Genomic DNA, 22227 nt, shown 5'->3' with positions numbered 1-22227 from the left:
CATTAGGACATCAGCCAGCAGCCAGGTGAGCGGTTAGGAGCCAGCGTTCCAAGATTGTGAGAGGATGTCGACTGCCAGTTTAGCCCGATCCCAAGATCAAGCCTAAACTGGCAGTCGGACATCCCCCGAGGAGTCCCAGATTGGAGAGGTGCAGGCTAGGCTGAGGGACAACTCTCCAGTGCATGAATTTCATGCACTGGGCCTCTAGTGTGTATGTATGTGTATATATATACACACACACATGTACATATGCAATCCTGATCTTTCTCATGAGCTCTTTGCCCATGTTTCCAATTGCCCACTTGACCTTCCACCTTGAGTTCCACTAGAACCTGAACCACATACTGTCCAGACCTGAACTCATCACCATGCCTCCTGAAGTCACCTCACTCTTCACGGGGGCAGCCTCATTCTAGGAGGCACACAGACGTAAAAAGAGAAAGCCACTACTGACACTCATTCTCACCAATGACAATCAGTTGCCTATTTACATGCATTGTATTTTCCTCTCATTCTTCATATCTCACTCTTACATTTCCCAGGGTCCAGAGCCTCACTTTACAGATCCCTAGGCAGGGTCAGCAAAGCCCAACCAAGTGACATGCAGCCAGGAGAAACTTTATCTTACTGGAGGATGTGAAGACTAGGAAAAGTAAGGAAATCAAGGCAAGCCAATCCTGTAAAGCAAGATAGCGGGAGAAGATTGCCATTAAATGATCATGTTGCTACCTAGGCTTTCCCCCACCCCCATCAAGTGGAAAAGTATTTTACAAAGGAATTTGATCAGTAGCAAAACATTACAGAGCTTCTATTGTACCCCTGTCTGGCCCTTTGGGCTTTTTCAATGAAGATTCAGAAGAAAGAGACTCAGGGTCTGCAGCTGTGTTTGGCTAAGGCTGGCTAAACCTGACCTGTTCCACAGCTTATTCAATATGTGTATCTCACAGGATCGTGAGGACATTGACCAAATAACATCTCCCTGAATCATCTGAGCATCTGTGTGACATTTGTCTGTACAATTCCTCATATTAGAGTTTGTGCCTCTTGAAGCCAGACACTACCATATTCAAGTCAGTACTCAACAGCAGGCCCAACATCTGCTATTCAGCAAAATAGAAATTTGATCAATAGCTGCAAAATTGAAGTGGTTTAAAAACATATATACAATGGCTTTCCATAGAGACCATGTTATATTATCAGGCACACAGAAAACTATTATTGCCTATTCTCTCTCAGGCACTTTGCTAAGCTCTGGGAATAGTGTTGTGAATAAGACAAAAGAGGCCTCTGCTATCAAGCTGTTACACCGAATCAGAAAAGAAAGACACTGTACACAAAACTGCAAAAATTATGTAAGTAATCACAAGTCTACCAATGCCATGAAGGTACTAGATGCAACAACATGAAAAAAAATTACTGTATATCGGTAATTTTTTCCATTTATTTTTTATTCCATTGCATTTGTTTGAAGGGTACAAAATTTTAAGTTGTATCTCCTAACAAAATACCTATACATCAGTATTACTTAACTTTTATATTCAAATGACACACACAGAAATTCCAAAATGACTTTTTCTTTTTTCAAATGATAACAATGGTTACCTTTACCTCAAAAGCACTGGTATAAATAAAAGAATCCAGGAGATTTCCAGCCAACTATCTCTCAGCTTAAGTCTCTAACAACTTGCCTTAAATTAACAGACTTCTCATGGTACCTTCCTGCTCAAACTTCTTCATCTTTTCATTGGCTTCTTATCTCGTGAGTATCCTTAATACTAATCCTTCTTGCCCCTGCCTCTCCAGCCTCATCTACATATCATCCCCCAAGCTTTCTGTTCTAGAGTGCCTCAAAGGCATCCTGCTGACACACTGAGGGCTTTGCCCCTTCTGTTCCCTCACTGGGATGTTCACCCCTCCTACCCCTCCATGCTTCAGGTCTCATCTCAAACCTGATATCTTCAGAAAAAGCTTCCTTGGTACCCCATCTAGATCACAATTGCCTATATCCACCTTCCCTTCCTAACCTCTATCAGATTTATAACTTTACATTCATTTGGGGGAGTATTTGATTAATGTTCATCTCTCTTACTAAAATTCTAGGTAGTTTAGAATCATACCTTTCTGAACAGCTTTCTAGCTCACGCCTAAATTACAGCCTGACACATAGTGGGCACTTAAAAGTCATTTGCTGCGTAAATGAATGAATAAAAGCACCACAGTAAATTTTTCTTCATGTTGTCACATCCAGTATGTCTACACTTGCAAGCCTTGTAAATACCAGGGTAACTTCTCTTAAGGTTAGAATTGATATTCTTCCTCGGCTATCAGAAGAATTAATTCTTACTTACATAGAAGTGACAATGAAGACAATAAAGGAATTGCCTTTAATACGTAAGGATTACAATTTTCCATTTAAATTAGGTATTGCAATGACAAATAAGAAAAACGAAAGAAAGGAACAGCAATAAAAAGGATGCTCTATCATCATTGAAAAGAATATGAAAAGTCTTATATTTTTATCCAAGATAACTGTGCACACATAGTAGAGGAGGAGAAATAATATTTAAAGCTTGGATTGTTTAGGGGAGCCAACTGTGACCAGGAATAAGATAAAGCTATACCAAATTTGACTATAAACCTCTGCTTCTCCTTTCTTTCTTTTTTTTAAAAAATATTGTTATTGACTTCAGAGAGAAAGGGAGAGGGAGAGATAGAAACATCAATGAGGAGAATCATTGATTGGCTGCCTCCTGCAAGCCCCCTACCCATTGAGCCAGCAATCTGGTCATGTGCCCTTTACTGAAATCGAAACTGGGACCCTTCAATCTGCAGGCTAACACTCTATCCACTGAGCTAAACCATCTAGGGCAGCCGTGGGCAAACTACGGCCTACGGGCCGGATCCGGCCCATTTGAAATGAATAAAACTAAAAAAAAAAAGACCGTACCCTTTTATGTAATGATGTTTACTTTGAATTTATATTAGTTCACACAAACACTCCATCCATGCTTTTGTTGCAGCCCTCCGGTCCAGTTTAAGAACCCATTGTGGCCCTCGAGTCAAAAAGTTTGCCCACCCCTGATCTAGGGCCTCCTTTCTTGCCACATGTATCTGTGTGTCCAATCCCATGCAACATCAAGAAAAAAAATTATGCCCCAGACACAGCAATTCTCACCTAGGAGTACTATGTCAAATGAGGATAAAATTTAGTCATAGAATCATACTATTTTAGAACCTAAAGAAGTTTTTCAAAGATTTTATATGACAAATATATGAGAACTACAAATTACATTGGAATGACAAAAGTACATTTCATATTTCATGGCCTTCATCATAAATATTAACTCATCCTATCTAATAAAAGAGAAACATGGTAATTAGCCGTACCTCCGCTACCCTTCCCATTGGCTAATCAGGGTGATATGCAAATTAACTGCCAGCCAAGATGGCTGCCGGCAACCAGGCAGCTTGAAGCGAACAGGAGGCTTGCCTGCTTCAGTGACGGAGGAAGCCAACGTTCCCCACCTGCTGCTGCCGGCCTCTGAGCTTGCAGTTTAAGAAACAATGTTACAAATATAGAAGCTAAACAAAACCCCAGAAACCTGCTTTCAGCCAGCCGGGCTTCAGCCAGCAGGACCGCATTATTGTTTCAATTATAGAACAAACGCAGATCCCTGCTTTCAGCCAGCCTGGATCTCAGAGCTGGAGTGAGCAGGACCGCAACAGTGTTACAATTATAGAACCCAAACAAACCAGATACCTGCTTTCAGCAGCCGAGGCCTCAGAGCTGGAGCCAAGCCTCAGAGCTAAAGCTGGCCCAGAATAAAAAAGAAAGAAAAAAAGGACAGGTTGGGAGCTTCAGTCACCCGCCAGCCTGAAAACGGCCCTCAGCCCCTCACCCAGACTGGCCAGGCACCCCAGTGGGGACCCCCACCCTGAAGGGGGTGTGACCAGCTGCAAACAGCCATCATCCTCTCATCCAGGCTGGCCAGGCACCCCAGTGGGGACCCCCACCCTGATCCAGGACACCCTTCAGGGCAAACCAGCCGGCCCCCAGGCCTCTATCCTATATAGTAAAAGGGTAATATGTCTCCCAGCACCGGGATCAGCGGAGCCGCGAGGCCTCCTGGCACCGGATCAGCATGACAGGGGGCAGCGTCCAAACCCCCTGATCGCCCTGCGGCTCTGTGTGTGACAGGGGGCGGGGCCACAACCTCCCTATCCGCCCTGCTCTGTTTGTGACAGGGGAAGGCGCCCCAACCCCCTGATCAGCCCTGCTCTGTGCCTGATAGGGGGGAGCTCCCCAACCCCCTGATCACCCTGCGGCTCTGTGTGTGACAGGGTGCGGCGCCCCAACCCCCTGATCAGACCTGCTCTGTGTGTGACAGGGTGCGGCGCCCCAACCTCCCCCCACGGGCCCTGCTCTGTGTGTGACAGGGTAGAGCCATAACCTCCCCATCGGCCCTGCCCTGAGTGTGACAGTGGCGGCGCCCCAACCCCCTGATCGGCCCTGCTCTGTGGGTGATAGAGGGCGGCGCCCCAACCCCCTGATCGGCCCTGCTCTGTGTGTGACAGGGGGCGGTGCCCCAACTCCCCTATCAGCCCTACTCTGTGAGTGACAGGGGGGAGCTCCCCAACCCCCTGATCAACCCTGCTCTGTGCGTGACAGGGTACAGAGCCCCAACCCCCATGATGGGCCTGCTCTGTGCGTGACAGGGGGCAACGCCCCAACCCCCTGATCGGCCCTGCTCTGTGCGCCCCTGGTGGCGCTGCAACCTCCCTATCGACCCTGCCTTGAGTGTGACAGGGGGCAGTGCCCCAACCCCCCAATCGGCCCTGCTCTGAGCCCGACCAGGGGCTGCACCTAGGGATTGGGCCTGCCTTCTGCCACCTGAGAGCAGGCCTAAGCCAGCAGGTCGTTATCTCCCGAGGGGTCCCAGACTGCAAGAGGGCACAGGCCGGGCTGAGGTACCCCCCCTCCCCCCCGAGTGCACAAATTTTTGTGCACCGGGCCTCTAGTAGATAATAATAAAAGGATAACTACTTTCCTTTCCTGCTGTATGTTATTATGCAGCTATAACATGACTAACGTAAGTATGACAGTAATCTATTAGGTTTCTGAATAAAAAAAATTCCTTTACTACAGGTAACTGATAGCAATTTTCAATTGTGAACATGTTGACAATAATACTCATTTCTTTCTTTATAAATAAAATAAAGGTGCAATTGATCATGTCAAAATTTTTATGAAAATAAGTTGTATAAAAGAAATCTCACATCTACTTATTGCTTATGTATTTACACACTTATTTCCTGCACCTTTTGGAGAAGAAAAAGAAAATATCTGCTCATAAGAAGCCAGTGTAGTTCAATGATGCTGACAACTACTTTAGCAGTCATCAAAATGCTCCTCTTAGAAGCCCCAGGTGTGCTGAGCAGTCAGTAACCCTCATTACACAGAGATAAACATGCACACTTCTACAATTAGAGCTTCCACACTGTAAAGTTGTATAGTAAGTTACATCTACACACTGTGGTAATAATAAGTGATTAGATACTTATATCCATTATGAAGTGATCATTCCAGTAAGTCTAGTACCCATCTGCCACCATACCATAATATTTATTGCAATATTATTGTAAGTCATATCATCTCATTTTTTTAAAAAAAAATATATGAGGGAATAGAAAAAAGAGAAAATGCCTGGTTTCTTACATAAACAGAAATATAAAATTACTGAGTCATTCATTTATCTGTTCATCTAAAAATAGGAGTAGCAAGACCTATTTGCCTCTACCTCAGAAATGTCTTCAAAAATCCTTTCAACGAGGTTCTTACCATCTCTGTCCGAGATTACTATACCAACTCTCACTGACTTTTCTGGTTTTGGTGGCTCCCCAAATCAATCTTTATTCCTTGTTGCTACTAGATTATATAGTTCCTAAGTCACTTTCAGCCATAACCACTGAAAAGCTTAAGTGTAGTTAAGTATAGAATTATTTGCATGGAATGTAAATAGGAACCTTACAAACCTGATTCCATCTGTCCTCCCCACTTTCATCCTTTGTCACATCATCCCTGCTCCATTCCTTATATGTTGCCATTCCCTGAACTCACATAAGCTCTTTTCATAACTTCTTGGTTCTGAAAAGTTCGATGTTCCCCCTGCCTGAAGGCCCAGGGAGTCTTCTGCTCATCTTTCAGACCCAGCTCAAATAGCGCCTCTGCTGTGAAGCCTTCGCAGACCTTTCCAGACAGGAGGTCACTCCCTCTCTGTGCTCCTATAGCATTTTGTTCACACTTCAATGGGCCCAGACATTCCTAGGTTAAATATCTATGACTTTGTCTGTTCACCCAAAATCCCAAAAGTTCACAGTATTACATAATCTACCACTTTATTGAGGTAGGAACTTGAATTATGTATTGTATTCTAACCAGGCTCCAGCCCTAGATATTTCAAACACAGAGAATTTAATATGATACAGGAAATTGGTTACACAGATTATGGAAGAGCCAAAAAGTCAAACAGGAGTTAAAGAGGTGGTCCAGGAATTTACAACATCAGAAAACTGCTACCATCCATTAGACTGGAGTGATATTGGAAGAAGATAGCATTACCAGTGACGGAGGAGCTGGGCTGTGTGACTATCGTAGGATCATGGCAATGGCTTACTAATAGGAGCTGGGACCATGAAGGGCTGGAATTTCTAGGAGGAGAGACAACTGTTGTCAAAGGTAATGCCCAAAAAGAGCTAGAGAGGGAGAAATACCCTGGCTTCTCCCTACCTCCATTGGCTGAATGTATTCAAATGGCAGGTGTTAAGTATTCCAGGAAATGTAGTCTTCTGAAATACATGACCAAGCAGAAGGCAGAATGGAAAATGACAGGCACACTATGTGAGGTTGGTGAGCACTACACTAGGCTGCTGAGTGGGCCTCGCTCATCATGTGTGCAGCCAAGCATGGAAGTGTGTGTATGTATCATGAGTCTTCTGGACTGTAATTATACTTCACATGTTGGTTTTCTCCGTAAGACTATGAGCTCAAATGCAGAGCTCTTATCTCAATTTGTACCTAGCACAATATTTGACATATAATAGGCACTCAATAAACACTGATCCCCTGGATTTAAAACTCAGCATTTCCCAAAGCTTGTTCTGCTGGCCATTAATAAAAATGGGTGCTAATGTATATTTCAGGTGAATAGGACTCTGCCATTCCCAAATAAGTTTTTGAAACACAGTATTAAAGTTAAGCTGGTATTTTAGACCTTTGGAGCTAATATACCAAAATACTAGACTGAGTTGCTTGTAAATAACAAGTTTATTTCTCACAGTTATGGAAACTGCAAGTGAGAAATCATAGAGTCAGCATGGTTGGGTAGGGACCCTGTTGTGGGTTGCACTCTTCTCATTGTATCCTCACTGGCAGGAGGGACAAAGATGCTCTCTCAGACTTCTTTTTTTTTTAAGTATATTTGTATTTATTTCAGAGAGGAAGAGAGAGAGAGAGAAACATCAATGATGAGAGAGAATCATTGATCGGCTGCCTCCTGCATGTCCCCGACTGGGGATCAAACCCAAAACCCGGGTATGTGCCCTGACCAGGAATCGAATTGTGACCCCTGGTTCATAAGTTGACACTCTACCACTGAGCCACACCAGCCAGGCTCTCAGACTTCTTTTATAAGGCATTAATCTCATTCATGATGACTCAATCCTCATAATCACCTAACAGAGTCTTCATCTCCTCATAATATCACATGGGGCATTAGGATTTCAACAAAGGATTTGTGGGGCATACACCATTAAAACACAGCAGCAGCTGGTTTCTTATTGCAGAAAATAAACAAAACCTATTCAGGGCTTTTAAAATGTCCTTGAAGAGAGGGATGTGTTATGCAGCATCATTTCAGCATCTATGACTGAAGAATACTATTCCCAAAGGACTAACATTATATAGGGGACTTTAGTTAAGGAGACTTTGCTTTATATGTCCACATTTGTAACATTATATTATTTGATATTTGAAATATTTCTGTGAGGTACAGAAGAACAAGGTCACACCTTACAGATAAAAAAAGTGTTGCTAATAAATAATTAAAACTAAATAATACATCAAGTAGTAATTGAAAATATAAGATGTTTACTATTCTACTCACTGCAGGACTAGAAAAATAAAGTACAATAAAGTTCCTGCTTTATTTGAAGAGATGAGACAAGAAAAACAGAGAACCATATAATGAAATTTTATTTTTACCCAACAATATCTACACTAATAATAGACAAACATGGTAATCGACCATACCTTCACTATGCCCGCCATTGGCTGATCAGAGCGATATGCAAATTAACCACCAACAAAGATGGCGGCTAATTTGCATACTGCAGGCAGGGCGGGACAGCGTGAGCCGCCATCCAGGCCCCTGTGTGCCATCTGGAGGCAGGGGCTCAGACAAAGCAATCGCTGATCGCTTCGCCTGAGCCCCCGCCCACCCACCGGGGACGGGGGCCCACTCCCATGTGAGACCCGGGGGCGGGCGGGGGCTCAGGCGAGGCGATTGGCATCGCTTGCCTTCCCCTGAGCCCCTGCCCGCCTGCCGGGGACACGGGGCCCTCTGAGAGAGAGAAAGAGAGAGAGAGAGAGAGAGAGAGAGAGAGAGAGAGAGGCGGAATTTGGCACCCCGCATCCCTCCCTGATCAACCACTGCGATTCCAAGCCAGCAAGGGCTGCCTTCAGGCCGCAGCTCCAGGTCCCTCACCCCCACCCCAGGCCTGAGAGCACAGTGCTGAGCAGGGGCACCCAGGGGTTCGGGAATGCAGCGCGAGGGGCCGGCACCACGTGGGGGGGGGGCTGTGTTTACACCGCCAAGTTCCCCACTTCTGCCCTGGCCCGCACATCCCTCCTCCTTCCCCTCAGAGGCCCAGCTTCTGCCTACATGCTTGCTGGGCAGGCCCAACTGCACTGGGGAGTGAGCCATGGCGATCGGGATGGCCACTTCCTGGGATGGGACGACCGGACCACATGGATTCATGAGGGCGATGAGGCCCATGGGGCATGCGCAGCCCTCTGGCGGCAGGGGTGGCTGGCCAAGCTGAGTCTGGCTTCAGTGGGGCCAGTGGGAGCCGGAGGCCACCCCAACCCCCACAGGTCCCGGGCGGACGGTGGCTCAGTGGAGAGCGGTGTATCCATGCATGGTGCCCAGGGGCGGCTGTGAGCTGCTGCAACCCCGCCCTACACTTCAGGGAGGGGGAGAAGGCTCGCAGCCACCAGCACCCTAGGCTGCACCGCCTGTGCCTCAGCCTGCCAGGTTGGCAGGGTTCAGAGCAGGTGAGCTGATCCCTTCCCCCAGTGGTAGAACAGGGAGGAGAGCACTGGGTGCAGGGAGGGGACCTCAGCTGGGATCCTCCTGGTGTGGGGAAGGGGCCCAGCCTGGGCCCGGTGGGGAGCTTAGGAAGTCTGGCTAAGCAGGCGCTGGTTCATACCAACTCTTACTCTGCCATCTTCCTCCAGCTCTTCAAGCTATCCCCCCTGCCCCACCTGTCCAGGGGAACGAGCTCTGGGTGACCTCCCTGAGCTCAGACTGTGGACCCAGAGACCTCAAGGAAGAGTGCCTGGCTGGGCCCGGGCAGGGGCTGGTGCAGAACTACCAGGCAGAGTTGCTTCAGTGTCTCGGTGAAGTTTGCAACTGACCCAAGGAGGAAACCCGAGAGGGGAAAGGCCGGGAGGCATGAATTGCCAGCACTTTAGCCACTTGAAAACAGCTCCACTTGGAATGTGAGGCGGTTGTATGTTCAGCTGAGAAGTGAGGGGGCTGAACTCCATCGTCGCTGGGCTCCTGTCAGTCCGAGGCCCAAGCGTCCACCATGACAAGGAAAGAACAGAGCGAGGGGCCCGGAGGAAGGGAGGACAATTGAAGAAAACCGTGTCTAGACTTTCCCCAGCCCTCTCCTTTTTTCTGCTGCCTACAAGAGCCCCAGGCCCGGCCACAGTTCTGTCTCCACCTTTTAGTCCCCTATTCTCCAACCACAGAGGAAAGAAATAAGGAAGGAGTCTGTGCTGCCTTCAGAAAGTATCTATATACCTGATCGGCCAGTTGCCTTCCACAGAGGGAGCCCAGACTGCGGCTTAGGCCCGCTCCCCACAGGGACATCAGTAGGACATTCTGTGAGGGCTCCCAGACTGTTAGAGGGGGCAGGCTGGGCTGAGGGATGCCCCCCGAGTGCACAAATTTTTGTGCACCGGGCCTCTAGTTTTTATATATGTCTTAGTACATCAAGGTATCTGGTGTTGTCTGATTATTAAAAATGAGACAAATGAAAGGAAAATTATTTACTGAACTTGTAAGCAGATCAGTTCTGAAGCTTACATTACAGTTTGAGCTTCATGAACTCCAAGAACAAATCACTAATCAGTATGATGTCTACCATATAAAGAAAGGCTAATGAGCCCTAGCCGGTTTGGCTCAGCAGGCCTGTGGACCAAAGGGTCCCAGGTTTGATTCCAGTCAAGGCCACATACCTTGGTTGCGGGCTGCTTCCAGGCCCATGTCCTCGTCAGGGTTCATGCAAGAGGCAACATATCGATGTGCTTCTCTCACATCAATGTTTCTCTCTGTCTTTCCCTCTCTCTTCCACTCTTCCTAAAAATCAATGGGAAAGTATCCTTGGGTAAGGATTAACAAAAAAAAAAAAAGAGAGAGAGAGAGAGAGAGAGAAAAAAAAAGAAAAGCTAATGAGATCCCCCAATAATGAGTCAGCACTATCAATGTGTCAGAAGTTGGGCAAAGTTACTCCAACCTCGTGATCTTCTAAAAATAATCATTCAAAAGTCCCTGGGAAATCAGTAGACTCCATTAGAATGATTTAGCTAGAACTTTGTTTTTATCATACTATTCTATTGATCAAGACTTACAACATAGAATATTATCCTTCATTTCTAAAGAGAGACACAAGGTCCTTGGTTTTGTTAAAGAAGAGTGTCCTCTGGAATTAACATTATGTTTATCCTTAACAAAGTATTATTACAAAGGCTTCTAACAAGGGGTATTTACACTAGAAAACTTGGCCAGCATGCAACAGTGAAAGATAAAATTCTTCTGTTAAATAACTTTTAAAAGACAGAATATTTGCTTTGGTCAAATGTGTTGGCATACTCCTCTAATGGCCTCTCTACTACACATAATATTATGAACACTAACTCTGAAATAAATAATGAATGTATTTATTTCTTGAGAACTGGCAAATGTTGGTATATTGTATTATTCCAAGCGGTTCTACTGTACTTCAAACAGAAACTGAATACCAAAGAAACATTAAAAATGTTATGTTCAGAGACCTAATATCATAATGGTCAGAAATTCTGAATTCTGTATATAATTCAATGTGGAATTTCAATTAACATTTATTTATGGTGATAATATTCACAGCTCAACCAATAACTCTCTAAAATTCAGTGTTCTCAGCTGTAAAAGAAAAAATTTACCTGACTCCCTGGGATGAAATGAGAACTGAGTGTTCCACAGATGAGTGGTCCCATTGGTGTGCTGGGCTCAAATAAGTTAGAAAACACTTAATACAACACTTAATAAACAGTATACCTTCCCCACCCCCAGGAGATTGGTAATAGGCATGAACATACTAAAGACTCTGTGTCTTCTGCTGTAATTAAATCTATTAACTCCTATAACCAAGTGTTTCTCAAGTGTATGTTTCCAAAACTGTTTTGCTTTTTCCTGTTAATGCCTACTGGTACACTACAGAACACATCTGCAGATGATACCTTAAGAGAAAAAAATATGAACTTTGATGACAGCCAAAGTAAAACTCTTGAACTTGATGCAGTTATTCTTTCTGGTTATAAGCAACACACAACTCTTGCCAAGTAAATGTACTGGAGAGTTAAAATACTAATAGAGTAACAACAATAACTCTGTAGGAGTGCAACATTTTATGCACCTTGTGATACTGTATAGGATGATGTAAAAGGTTTTGAATTTTTTAAAATAGATATTGCAGTCTATGAGTTAGCAAAGCTAACTAGTCAATACTGACCCTGCCTCAGTAGTGCCTGGCTCTGGCTGTGTTAGCTGATGGTAACAAAGGGAAGTAAGTTAAAAAGCAAATGGTACTCTAGAAAAACTCTGTATAAAGTAAATGAAGATTTGGACCATGTCAAAAAAAAAGTAAACAATCTAAACAATTTTAAGAAGAAAGTCTTGCATAGCTTCTAATATAATAGCTTCCAGAGCAATGGATAATTCCTTATTCCACCATTTTTAAGAATGATGATTGTTACATTTGACTTCAAAGACACAGTCTAGGAAGTAAAAACAAGTAAATCAAATAGGGAAAGATTGAGTACACTTGACAGTAAAGAAACCAGGGCTTTGAGCGCACCCTAACTGAACATAAACCAGCAGCAGTTCACTTTTGAAGGGTGAAGGATGCAAAACATAGCACTGGAATGACAGTAGTTTGTAATTTGCAGCTGGAGCGACAAATTTAAATGTTAGCCTGAGCAGCTAGTTAGATATTAATGAAAGAGAAGGGAACAAAACTAGGCTAAGCCTAACCCTGATTAAATCTAGAAGTTACAGCTAATCCCCAGTAGGGAGAAAGGACCAGCTTTCCCATTTCCCCAGGGGACAACTGGTCCATTCTCCCAGACTACACAGAGCACGGTGGGGAAGTATCAGCATGTTCAGTAGGAGCCAAGATGGCAACCATAAAGAGAAGGTGCCTAGCCTGGGGAAAGGATTGGATTGGGCAGGGACACAGATCCCTGGAAGATCCAGGAAAGGGCTGGATAAGGGAAGGAGGCCCCAGCACAAGCTTGCAAAGAGCTAGGAAAGAGATTGGATAGTTTAAAAGAAAGCTTACAACCTTCCCAAACTCAAAAAGATATGATCAAAGCTTAACAAAGGCCCAAGGTTCATTTGTTCATTAGTTTGTTTCTTTGTTCATTTGTTCATGCACCCAAGCACAATGCTGGTTCCACTAGGCCTTGGCGGCGGACATGCAGATGGGGAAATGAGACATAGAGAAGTTCTGCATCTCTGCATCCTGGCCCTCCTGGGCCTGATAGGCCCGAGTGCAAGCTTGCTGCTCCAGAGGCCGGTCTTCTTTCACAGCTGGACAGAGCTAAGCCACCTGGTCCTGGATGAGACACCAGGCACCTGGGGACAGTCCTTTGGTTTTGTTCCAATAAACCTTGTCATAATTGATCACATCCTCCTATGCATGGGTCCCCGAAATGCTTTTCTCATGACTTTTCAAGGACCCATGACTCTGGGAGAATCCCATTTCCACCAGCAACAAAAATAGAATTTTTGTCAAAGCATAGCATGGAAAAGATTTGGTTATTCTGCTTACAGGACTGCCCATTAACAGTAACACCTCAGGTCAGTAAAATGCCTTAAAGGAAAACACAGTTATAAATTGCTCCATTCCTACACTAATTCTGATATTTGCTGCTTATATCACATCATCCCCAAAATAACAACTATGGATGTAAGAGATTGGATAAACCATACTTAGTTAACATATAAGTCTACGTTCCCCAACACCAGTATCATAGAAGAATTTAAGTTAATAAAATTGGCTCCTGTTTCTCAAAATGTGGTTGGTGGACCACCTGTGTCCAGAACCCATGAGGAGTTTGTTAAAAGTGCTTCTTGTGGACCCCACCCAGATCTACTAAATCAGACCCTCCGAGGCTGGGCCTTGGACTCCCTACTTGGAATAAACTCTCAGGTGACTTTTAGGCCCAATAGAGAGTTAAAAGAATATTGTATTGAATTTTGATATCAATTATTCATATGGGGAACTTGGGTCTGAAAACCATGAAAAACTTTCCAAATTAAGGCTTAAAGAAGTTCTTCTGGAAAAAGTATGCAAAAAAGTAAAACTGGACAACGACTTTTTGAAAATGTAATTTTAAAACATTATTAGCTACAACTATATAAAGTTTGATGTTTCAGATTTTATAAAAGATCAGTTAAATGATTGATGTCCTGCCTTTAAGAAATCCAGAGCCAGAGTAGATGTTGTGTGTGGCGTTCATTGCTGGTTGTCTGCACTGCATCTCCCTGTCACTTCTTCCTCATTGGCAAGACCCTGTTCACACTGCTGCACTATCCATCTCAAGCTTGTTCCTCTTTATTATCAATTAGAGACCTGGTGCACAAAAATTCGTGCACTCGAGGGGTCCCTCAGCCCAGCCTGTGCCTCTTGCATCCTGGGACCCCTGGGGGGATGTCCACCTGCAGGCTTAGGCCTGCTCCCTGGGGGACTGGGCTTAAGCTGGCAGTCAGACATCCCTCTGGCAGCCTGGGAGCCCTTGGGGGATGTCCAACTGATAGCCTAGCTGCAGTCAGATATCCTTAGTGCTGCTGAGGAGGCAGGAGAGGCTCCCACCACGGCTGCTGCGCTCGCAGCCATCAGCCCAGCTTGTGGCTGAGCGGAGTTCCCCCTGTGGAGTGCACTGACCACCAGGGGGCAGTTCCTGCATTGAGTGTCTGTCCCCTGGTGGTCAGTGTGTGTCATAGCGACTGGTCATCCCCAGGGGTCAATTTGCATATTACCCTTTTATTATATAGGATGTAATGTGGGACATCTGATTGTGATGGCAGGTGTGATTTGTGGCCCTAGAAAGTACTACTATTCAACAAGAGTGTAACAGTGTAACATCTTCCCTAGAGATGTTTAAGTCCAGGTCAAAGCTGGTTTAAGTAATGTATCATTCTGCCTAGCAGCAGAAGCTCAGACTGGCTGATTCCTAAGTGCCTTCCTGACCTAACCATTCTGCTTTTCCAAGATATACATGGTTTTTCAGAGTTGGACAAAGGCTGTCTTGGCTGGACTCTGTGGTCTGAGTGGTCTTCATGTCTTTCAGTTAGTAATTCCTTACTGAAAAGCCACTGCATGAAAACTACAGAGGATACATTAAGGTCTTGTTTTAAGTTCTCCATCTATAGAATCTTGTTTCTGGTAAAGGATAATTGTAAATGAAAGAATATATATATATATATGTATATATATATACACACATATATATATTGCATAATGCATATATTATAATTATAATATGTATAAAATATGTATGAAGAGAGAGAACTCCAGGAAAACAACTTTCTGTGACAAGAACAAGGAGAGATGGAATGAGGATGTGCTCAGACAATACTAAATTACAGAGGTGAGTCTTTTTATAGTCCAATTAGAGAGGTTTATATCAGCTCATGATACATCTAAACTTTAAGTTCTGAAAGTAAACCATCTACCAGAGGTCACATTTTTAAAAACACAAAATGGTTAACTTAAAACAAGATTATTAAGATGTGTTCTCAAAACCAGCATTATCTAGGAACTTATTAGAAATACAAATTATTAGTCCCCCACCAAACCTACTGAATCAGAAATTCCTGGGTGGACCCCCAAAATCTGTGTTTTACAAAGTCCTATGGGTGATTCTGATGCATACTAAAATTTGAGAACCCCTGGCTTAGATCTCAAAACAACCTTAAGTTGTAGGTTACAGGGAGATGAATAAAATATCTATAAGATGTACTTTAAAATAAACCCCGAACTGGCCCAAGAAATGCCTGGCCTTCTTAAAATTAGAGCAACTCCAGTTAAGACACTGTCACTATAAAGCTACTATGCTCATTAATATGCCAACACTTATCATTTATATTGTTCCTCAGCTGTCACTTGACAAAGAACCTGGGTATGAAGGAAAGCAGAATGTGGCATATCATATGACAGGTCAGGTTTAAAGTGGAGTGAAGGAAGGGGAGTCCCAAGCCCTTATCCCAAAGGGGTGAAAGACAGGCCCAGGTGAAAGCCTGTAGTGAGGGAATACTAGAAAGGCAAGGATACTTTCAGCAGACAGAGAAAAGGCTGCTCAAAGAAACCCTTTGTCATCATTACTGTCTTGAGCAGCACTTCACTATCAATTAATTGAGGAGATGGTCTCCCGTGGCCTGTGAGGACAGAACAATTTCTAAATTGGAAAGATAGTTGTTTGCTACTGATTAGCATTCTACACCCATTTTATAAATATATGTGACTCACATTCAAACTAAATGTGGATTACTCCAAATCCGCATTACATACAGCGCCAGAAGTTTCCTAAAATGAAATCTATAAATTCAGATACCAACATTTGCAAGAACTTAGTTAATATATCTTTATAATGTCCTTACATGTTTCATCTACAGAGCACATACTTTACTATCACTTACATCAAAAAGTTTGATGTTAACTTTTTAAAACTCTGTTATAGTACTTAATGACCACAGCAATATTTAAAAGCAAATAATTTTATATTCAACAAACAAATAAACATTAAAGCTTCTATTTTCTCATAGCACATTTCCACACGATGCAAATGTTAGCATTTTTGTTATCTTATATTTCTCAAAGGCTTTCTACATGCCTTTTAAAAACTCAATTAAGGCCCTGGCCAGTGTGGCTTAGTTGGTTGGGTGTCATTCTGTACACCAAAAGGTTGCCAGTTTGATTTCCAGTCAGGGCACATGCTCGGGTTGCAGGCTCAATCCCTAGTAGGGAGTGTGTTGGAGGCAGCCGGTTGATGTCTCACTCTCCCATCAATGTCTCTCTCTCCGCTCCCTCCTTCTCTCTCTAAAAATCATTTTAAAAAATCTTTTTTAAAAACCCAAAAACACAACTCTTAAGGGTAAAACTGAATTCAGACTTGCTTTTGAAAATTATGACCAAAAAAATGACTTCAAATATAAATGGAGATGGTGGCAAAGTTTATGTTACCACAGGAAAAGCTGAAGTCATTGATTCTTAGAAGTATTCCTCCTATAGGTAGCAAATGCCCATGTACAACAGTCTCTTTTTGTGTTGTTCTATCAGCTGACAGGTGACATTTTAACCTCTAATCAACCATAGCAAGATTATTCAAAATTAAGGTTGACATTTTGTCCTTTAACTAGTTCCAAAGTACTGCAGGGGTTTTACTGCCTGATGTTACACCATATGTGCAAACTCTCAACACAGCAGGCAGGTTAAGCAGGATGCCTCTGTACTTCGCCATTCCGCTGCTTCCTGTGTTTTTGGAACAACCCTAACTTTTGCTAAACATAACCCTCTTGGTGAACCATTTTTAGTAAGAGAATCCGCCTTATAGGAGAGTATGTTGACTATATTTCTGAAGTATTGCCATGTGTGGTACTCATAGAACTCACTGGTTTGGTATTTTGCATAAAATAAAATTACTTACCACTTAAGTGTTTATGAATAAAAATCCAGACAATTATGAAATAAACAACAGGAGAAATTCTTTTTGAAGTATTTTTGCGTCTGTCAACTGGTTTACCATTAAATGATAGCAATCAATGGCAGATTTTCCCAAAGCCTTTTCCATAATTCAAGTTATTTTTTAATTCTAAATTTACTATTATTTGAGTAATAGGATGTATTTACCTACTTGTGCCCTGAAGAGTTTCAATTCAGAAAAACTCTTTTAGGTTTTACATTCAGAATTTTTTGCCAGATTATGAAAAATATATATGAAAAATGAGAGAATGCCAACTGCTAGTAATAAACTATATCCTTAGCTTAATGTCAGTAACACTTACCAAGCCAGAGTTCATGAAAAGAAAATCTAAAGAAAAAAACCAGTACCTTTTAAATATATGTTTAACTTCCACAATGGTCTTTCTTGAGTTTTTCTGTTAAGTAAAACATTTAGCTCTATATAATCCAAAAAAAATCTATACATAGTTTAGAGAGGGAAGCATAAAATCTCATGGGTCTCAGATTCACTTTCTGTTGCCTTCTTTCATTGTATGTTTAAAGATAATCAATAAAAAATGATTTCTCTTTGTAAGCATTTTCCTGTTCTGCCAGATATAATAGCAGTTCCTGCCCTAAAATGAAGGGGGAGGGAGGAGAGTAATATTTACCATAAGAGGAGAAAAAGAAACTGCCTAAGCACTTTTCCTGAGCCAAGTGAAACAAAACATCAAAATCAAGTTTATTCTTAACGAAAGATATTTAAATACTCGTGGCATTAGTTTTATTCTTAAAATCCGTGGTATCACGTTTTCAAACTCTGGATTTATATTGCAACTTTCAACAATAATCTTTCTGTTTCCTAATAGTTTTACTTTATTTACTTTATTTCTGTATGAATACACATATCACATGCAAGACTTTGGTTAATGTTGAACACTGAAGCAATAAAGAAAGGAGAGTTAAGGCCCCCAAATTGCCTTCTAGAGCAGAGTGAGATGCAAAACCACAGAGAAAAAACAGATGAAAACAAAGTTATATCTGGTAAAGAAATAAAGAACTGCAAGCAACTCTATCTCTTGTTTTAAAACACAAAACTTTTTGCCACTTGCATTTTTTAGCACAAGAATTTTCTTACTTAAACATTACTTGAAAGTTTTATATTAAATAATCTAAAATAATTTGTTGGGGTTTCTCCAGTAAGTAGACTATCTCAGAACTATCAATTTTTAATTGTTTTTCCGGGATTTTTCACAAAACTCTGTAAGGAAACACCAAATGAAATAGTAACAGACTCTTACTTTATAATGAAGTTACAAATACATTTTACATATTTTCCTAGCTTTTCCCCTTCACTCTGCATTATCTATGATAGTTGTCATATTTCACCAGGGTAGATTATAAATCAGACAAGTTCAGCCTTTCAGGTTGAAAAATGGAGGTGAAAGGCACAGCGGAAAATATGTAAAGTATAATTAAAACCATATGACCAGAGATATTGAAGCAGTACTTGTTGGAGGAAACCCAAGTAAAAATCAAACCTGTCCTGGTGTTAGTGACATTATCCAGTCCATTTGGGACAAGTAGACATCATTTGCTAAATGTTCTTTTTTTTTTCTTAACAGCAACAGTACCTAGGGAAATGAAATCCTAACAAGATAGTTATGGCTATAGCTATCTTTGTAGAATAGTGAAATTCATAGTTCTTAATGCAAAACTGGTATCTTATTTAAAACAGTAATCACTTATTTAGAAATATAGTTTAAGATTGGATAAGGGTAGTTTTACCAAAGAGTATTAAAAGATCTATGATGACAATGCTGAATCAAAAACATTTCTACTTTTCTATGATGTCTTCTTGATTAAAGACCTGAGGATTCCAGTAAGACACAGATAATCTAATTGCTTACTGTTGAACATGAAGAGCGAGAAGTGATGGAATGCAAACTGTCTCCCCTACTACATTATAAATGACCTCACATGTTATTGCCTCACAGGCTAATGATGGATATATGTGTAAGGATGTACAGAAATTTAAGAACTCTCCAAGTTGTAAAGCAATTCCACTAAAAACCTCTGACTTTGGTAATCTATCACCAAAGCCATTTCATGTCTATTTCTCCAGAGCATTCCAAGTGTCAATTATAATAATCTCAATAGACAACCGGAACATAATTTTCAATATTACTTTGGGATTCCAATAAACAACTCAAGTGTAGCAAGTCACTTACCCCCCAGAAACTGAATTCCTCCAGCCACTCTTCCCACTGTTCTGGAGATGAGCTCCGACACACAGCAACCCATGAGAGCAGTGAGAGCCACCAGGAGGAGGAGGCCACAACCTAGGCCTGTCACGATGGTACAGATCCTCCATTCTGCACTGGGGATGCCCTGGAAAGAGGCATAGCGCCCACATTCTTCCACCATCACCATCATCTGCCGGCTCTCATCATGCACAGGATATGAGCACCTCCGGAAAGTACCGAAGGACACAGGCTTGCCCAGCTGGGATCCCCAGAGCCAGTAAGGCATAAAGAACCCCACGCAGGAGGTAGCAGCACAAACAAACGAGAGCAAAGCCCAGATCACGCCAGCACACGTCAGGCTGGATGCCATCTTTCTCCAGATGGGGCAATGAGGACCCAAAGTAACTGCTCTGGGGCTGCAAGAGTAAGTGAAGGTGTGAAACCACCAGGTGTTGGGACCACAAGTAATCCACAGTTCCGTAATGGGGAGTGTCTATGAACAGAATGGATCTTCAGCCTCACTGGGCCTCAACTTCCGGTCCGCCGTAGTAAGGGTGATGATCCCTGGTAAAACAATAAGAAATATTGAGAGTTCAATGTTTTTTAGTGAAGTAGATAACATCAATTCAGTTAGTCTACAACTTTTAATTAATAAACACTCAAACTTGCCTCAAGACTTCAAAAGTGGGAAGTCTCTGCATGAGCCCAAACAAAATGATTAGAATAAATTTCACACTTCCAGAGCACCATAAATTCACCAAACTTTATAGACTGTCTAGACACATAGAATGGATGGAGCTAATAGGCACTCCCAGTACTCATGAAATAGCATTTGTGAATCCCTTCAATCTTAACTATACTCTCCTGGAGTAAGTGAAAGAAAGCCAGTGTATGACTTATTTTCATCTCTGCAATTTTGATTCACTGGTGCCAATAAAATTTTTGGAACTATCTCTCCAGTTCAATGATTGTCAGTGTCTAATCTGAAAAGTAATCCATACTTTCCAGTACTCTACAGCCAACCCCAATTATTCAAATAGTTCCACAAGCATTTGACTACCACCTCTGCTTCTGTTTCAAAAAGAGTTCCTGAACCATTTCCCACACTTTCCATAAAGAAATAAATACAGAAGCCCAAAGCCCATGCACCCTGGAGTTCCGTTTCCAGAACTCTCAACCCCAGCGTTCAGAGTCCACAGCAAATGCCCCCTTCCCTCACCTCTCCTCTTTCCCAAGCCTCGCCCCTGCGGCTTCCTCTCCACCTCGCAGCCCCTGTACAGTCCAGTGTGTCACTCCAGGGGAGCTCCGGCTACTTTTTTTTTTTTTTTTTTTTTTTTAAATCTTGTCAACTGCGGCCAGCGCCAGCGTTAACGATTAAAGTTGTCTGTCTGGGCCATGAGGCTGGGGAAGGCGAGCGGGGGTGACATAGGGGACGGGGGCCATCATCTAGAGCTGGGCTAAGGAGCCCTGGGGTAAGGCCAAGGCGAGCCCATAATCAGCCCCTGCAATGTCCTCACCCACCCACCCCCACCCTCGAAGACACATAAGATCCCTGAATCCAAAAAGAGGGAGCGAGGCATTTTCCAGCCGGCCTCTGAAGGGAGGGGACCAGGATGGGAAGGCAGCAACGCCCCGAGGCAGACGCCAACAGCCGACGCGGCGGGGTCGGGAGAGCCCAGCCGGCAGCCCCGCGCAGGAAGTCGGAGCTCGGGAACCGCGCAACTCCGGCGTCCGGGGGACCAGGGGGCCGAGGAGAGAAAGCGGCGGAGCCCACGCCCCGGGGCGGCCGAGCTCCTCACTCACATGGCTGGCGGGCGGAGGCCACCTTCTCCCCGCGCCGGGGCGCACACACAACTTGCTGTCTTTCCCGGACGGAACATCCACAGCCGAGAAGACCGTTCTTCCTTCTTCGCTGCTGCCCCTGAAGCCACAGAGAGCCCGGACCAGACTTGGGAGAAGGAGCAGGGCCCGGCTCCGGAGGCTGCCCAAGAGGACGGGCTGCGCCGCCACCAGTGGAGCCGCGCTCCCCGCGTGTCCCGGGCGGGGGCTCGCACGCAGATGCACAGACCTCTCTTTGGCAGGCGAGGCACGCACCGCCTCCTCCCTCCGCTGCCCGGCCCTCCTCTTTCTCCTGTTCCCTCCCCTCGCGCCCCGCGGACCCGGAGCAGACAGATCCGGACGAGGCGCGGTCGGCGGGGACAAGGCGCGCGGGGCGCGGAGGGGCGCACCCCTCTGTGCGCTGGGGTCCAAGCCCATCTCTTGGGGTGGCTTTCGCGGCTCCCCCAGCCCCGAGCCTCCTCCTGCTCTCCTCTCATTGTGACTCTTTCAAAAGGGAGAGCGGCGGAGGCAGACAGACCGAGAAGTCGGGGAGAAAGTTAATTGTCTTTTGGGGAGCTCGCTAGGGGCCTTGGAAGACGAGACACGTTTCCTGTTTGCTTCTGTAGGTCTGGTATTTGGGATTTAAGCTCCGGTTGTAGATGAGAATGGGGGCCGTAAAGACTGGGTGAATTGACCCTTTTGAGCTTTGAGGACGCTCTTGGGATGTGGTCACTTCGGCAGTGGGTGAACAATGTGGACTTGGGAATGAGAAATGAATAGTCTGGCGGCCGTCTTTCTAGGCTGGCCAGGGAGGAGGCTGGGGGCGACTCCCAGCAAAAGGGAGCCTCTCCCAAGACACTCCCTTTGGGAACTTTCAAGGCTTAGCGTTCCAGCTCGC

The 22227-nt window shown here is 43.9% G+C and overlaps 1 protein-coding gene across 2 annotated transcripts in view; it reads right to left on the bottom strand.

Moving 5' to 3' along the window:
- LHFPL6 (LHFPL tetraspan subfamily member 6) overlaps positions 1 to 21577 on the bottom strand; it is a 234499-nt gene extending 212922 nt beyond the window's left edge. The window contains exons 1-2 of one of the 2 annotated variants that reach the window (XM_023748867.1): positions 21315 to 21577; positions 19497 to 20075 (exon numbers count right to left, since the gene is read on the bottom strand). In XM_023748867.1, coding sequence (XP_023604635.1) covers positions 19497 to 19881 — 385 coding nt within the window. In that variant the 5' untranslated portion in view covers positions 19882 to 20075; positions 21315 to 21577. The remainder of the gene's footprint in view (positions 1 to 19496; positions 20076 to 21314) is intronic. The other variant, XM_006083581.3, reaches the window with a different exon arrangement.
- Between the last annotated feature and the right edge of the window lie 650 nt (positions 21578 to 22227).

The sequence above is a fragment of the Myotis lucifugus genome, unplaced genomic scaffold (genome assembly GCF_000147115.1).
Source record: "Myotis lucifugus unplaced genomic scaffold, Myoluc2.0 scaffold_7, whole genome shotgun sequence".
NCBI lineage: Eukaryota > Metazoa > Chordata > Mammalia > Chiroptera > Vespertilionidae > Myotis > Myotis lucifugus.
Note: the sequence above shows the minus strand (reverse complement) of the source record. Positions and strands in the feature narration are given on the sequence as shown.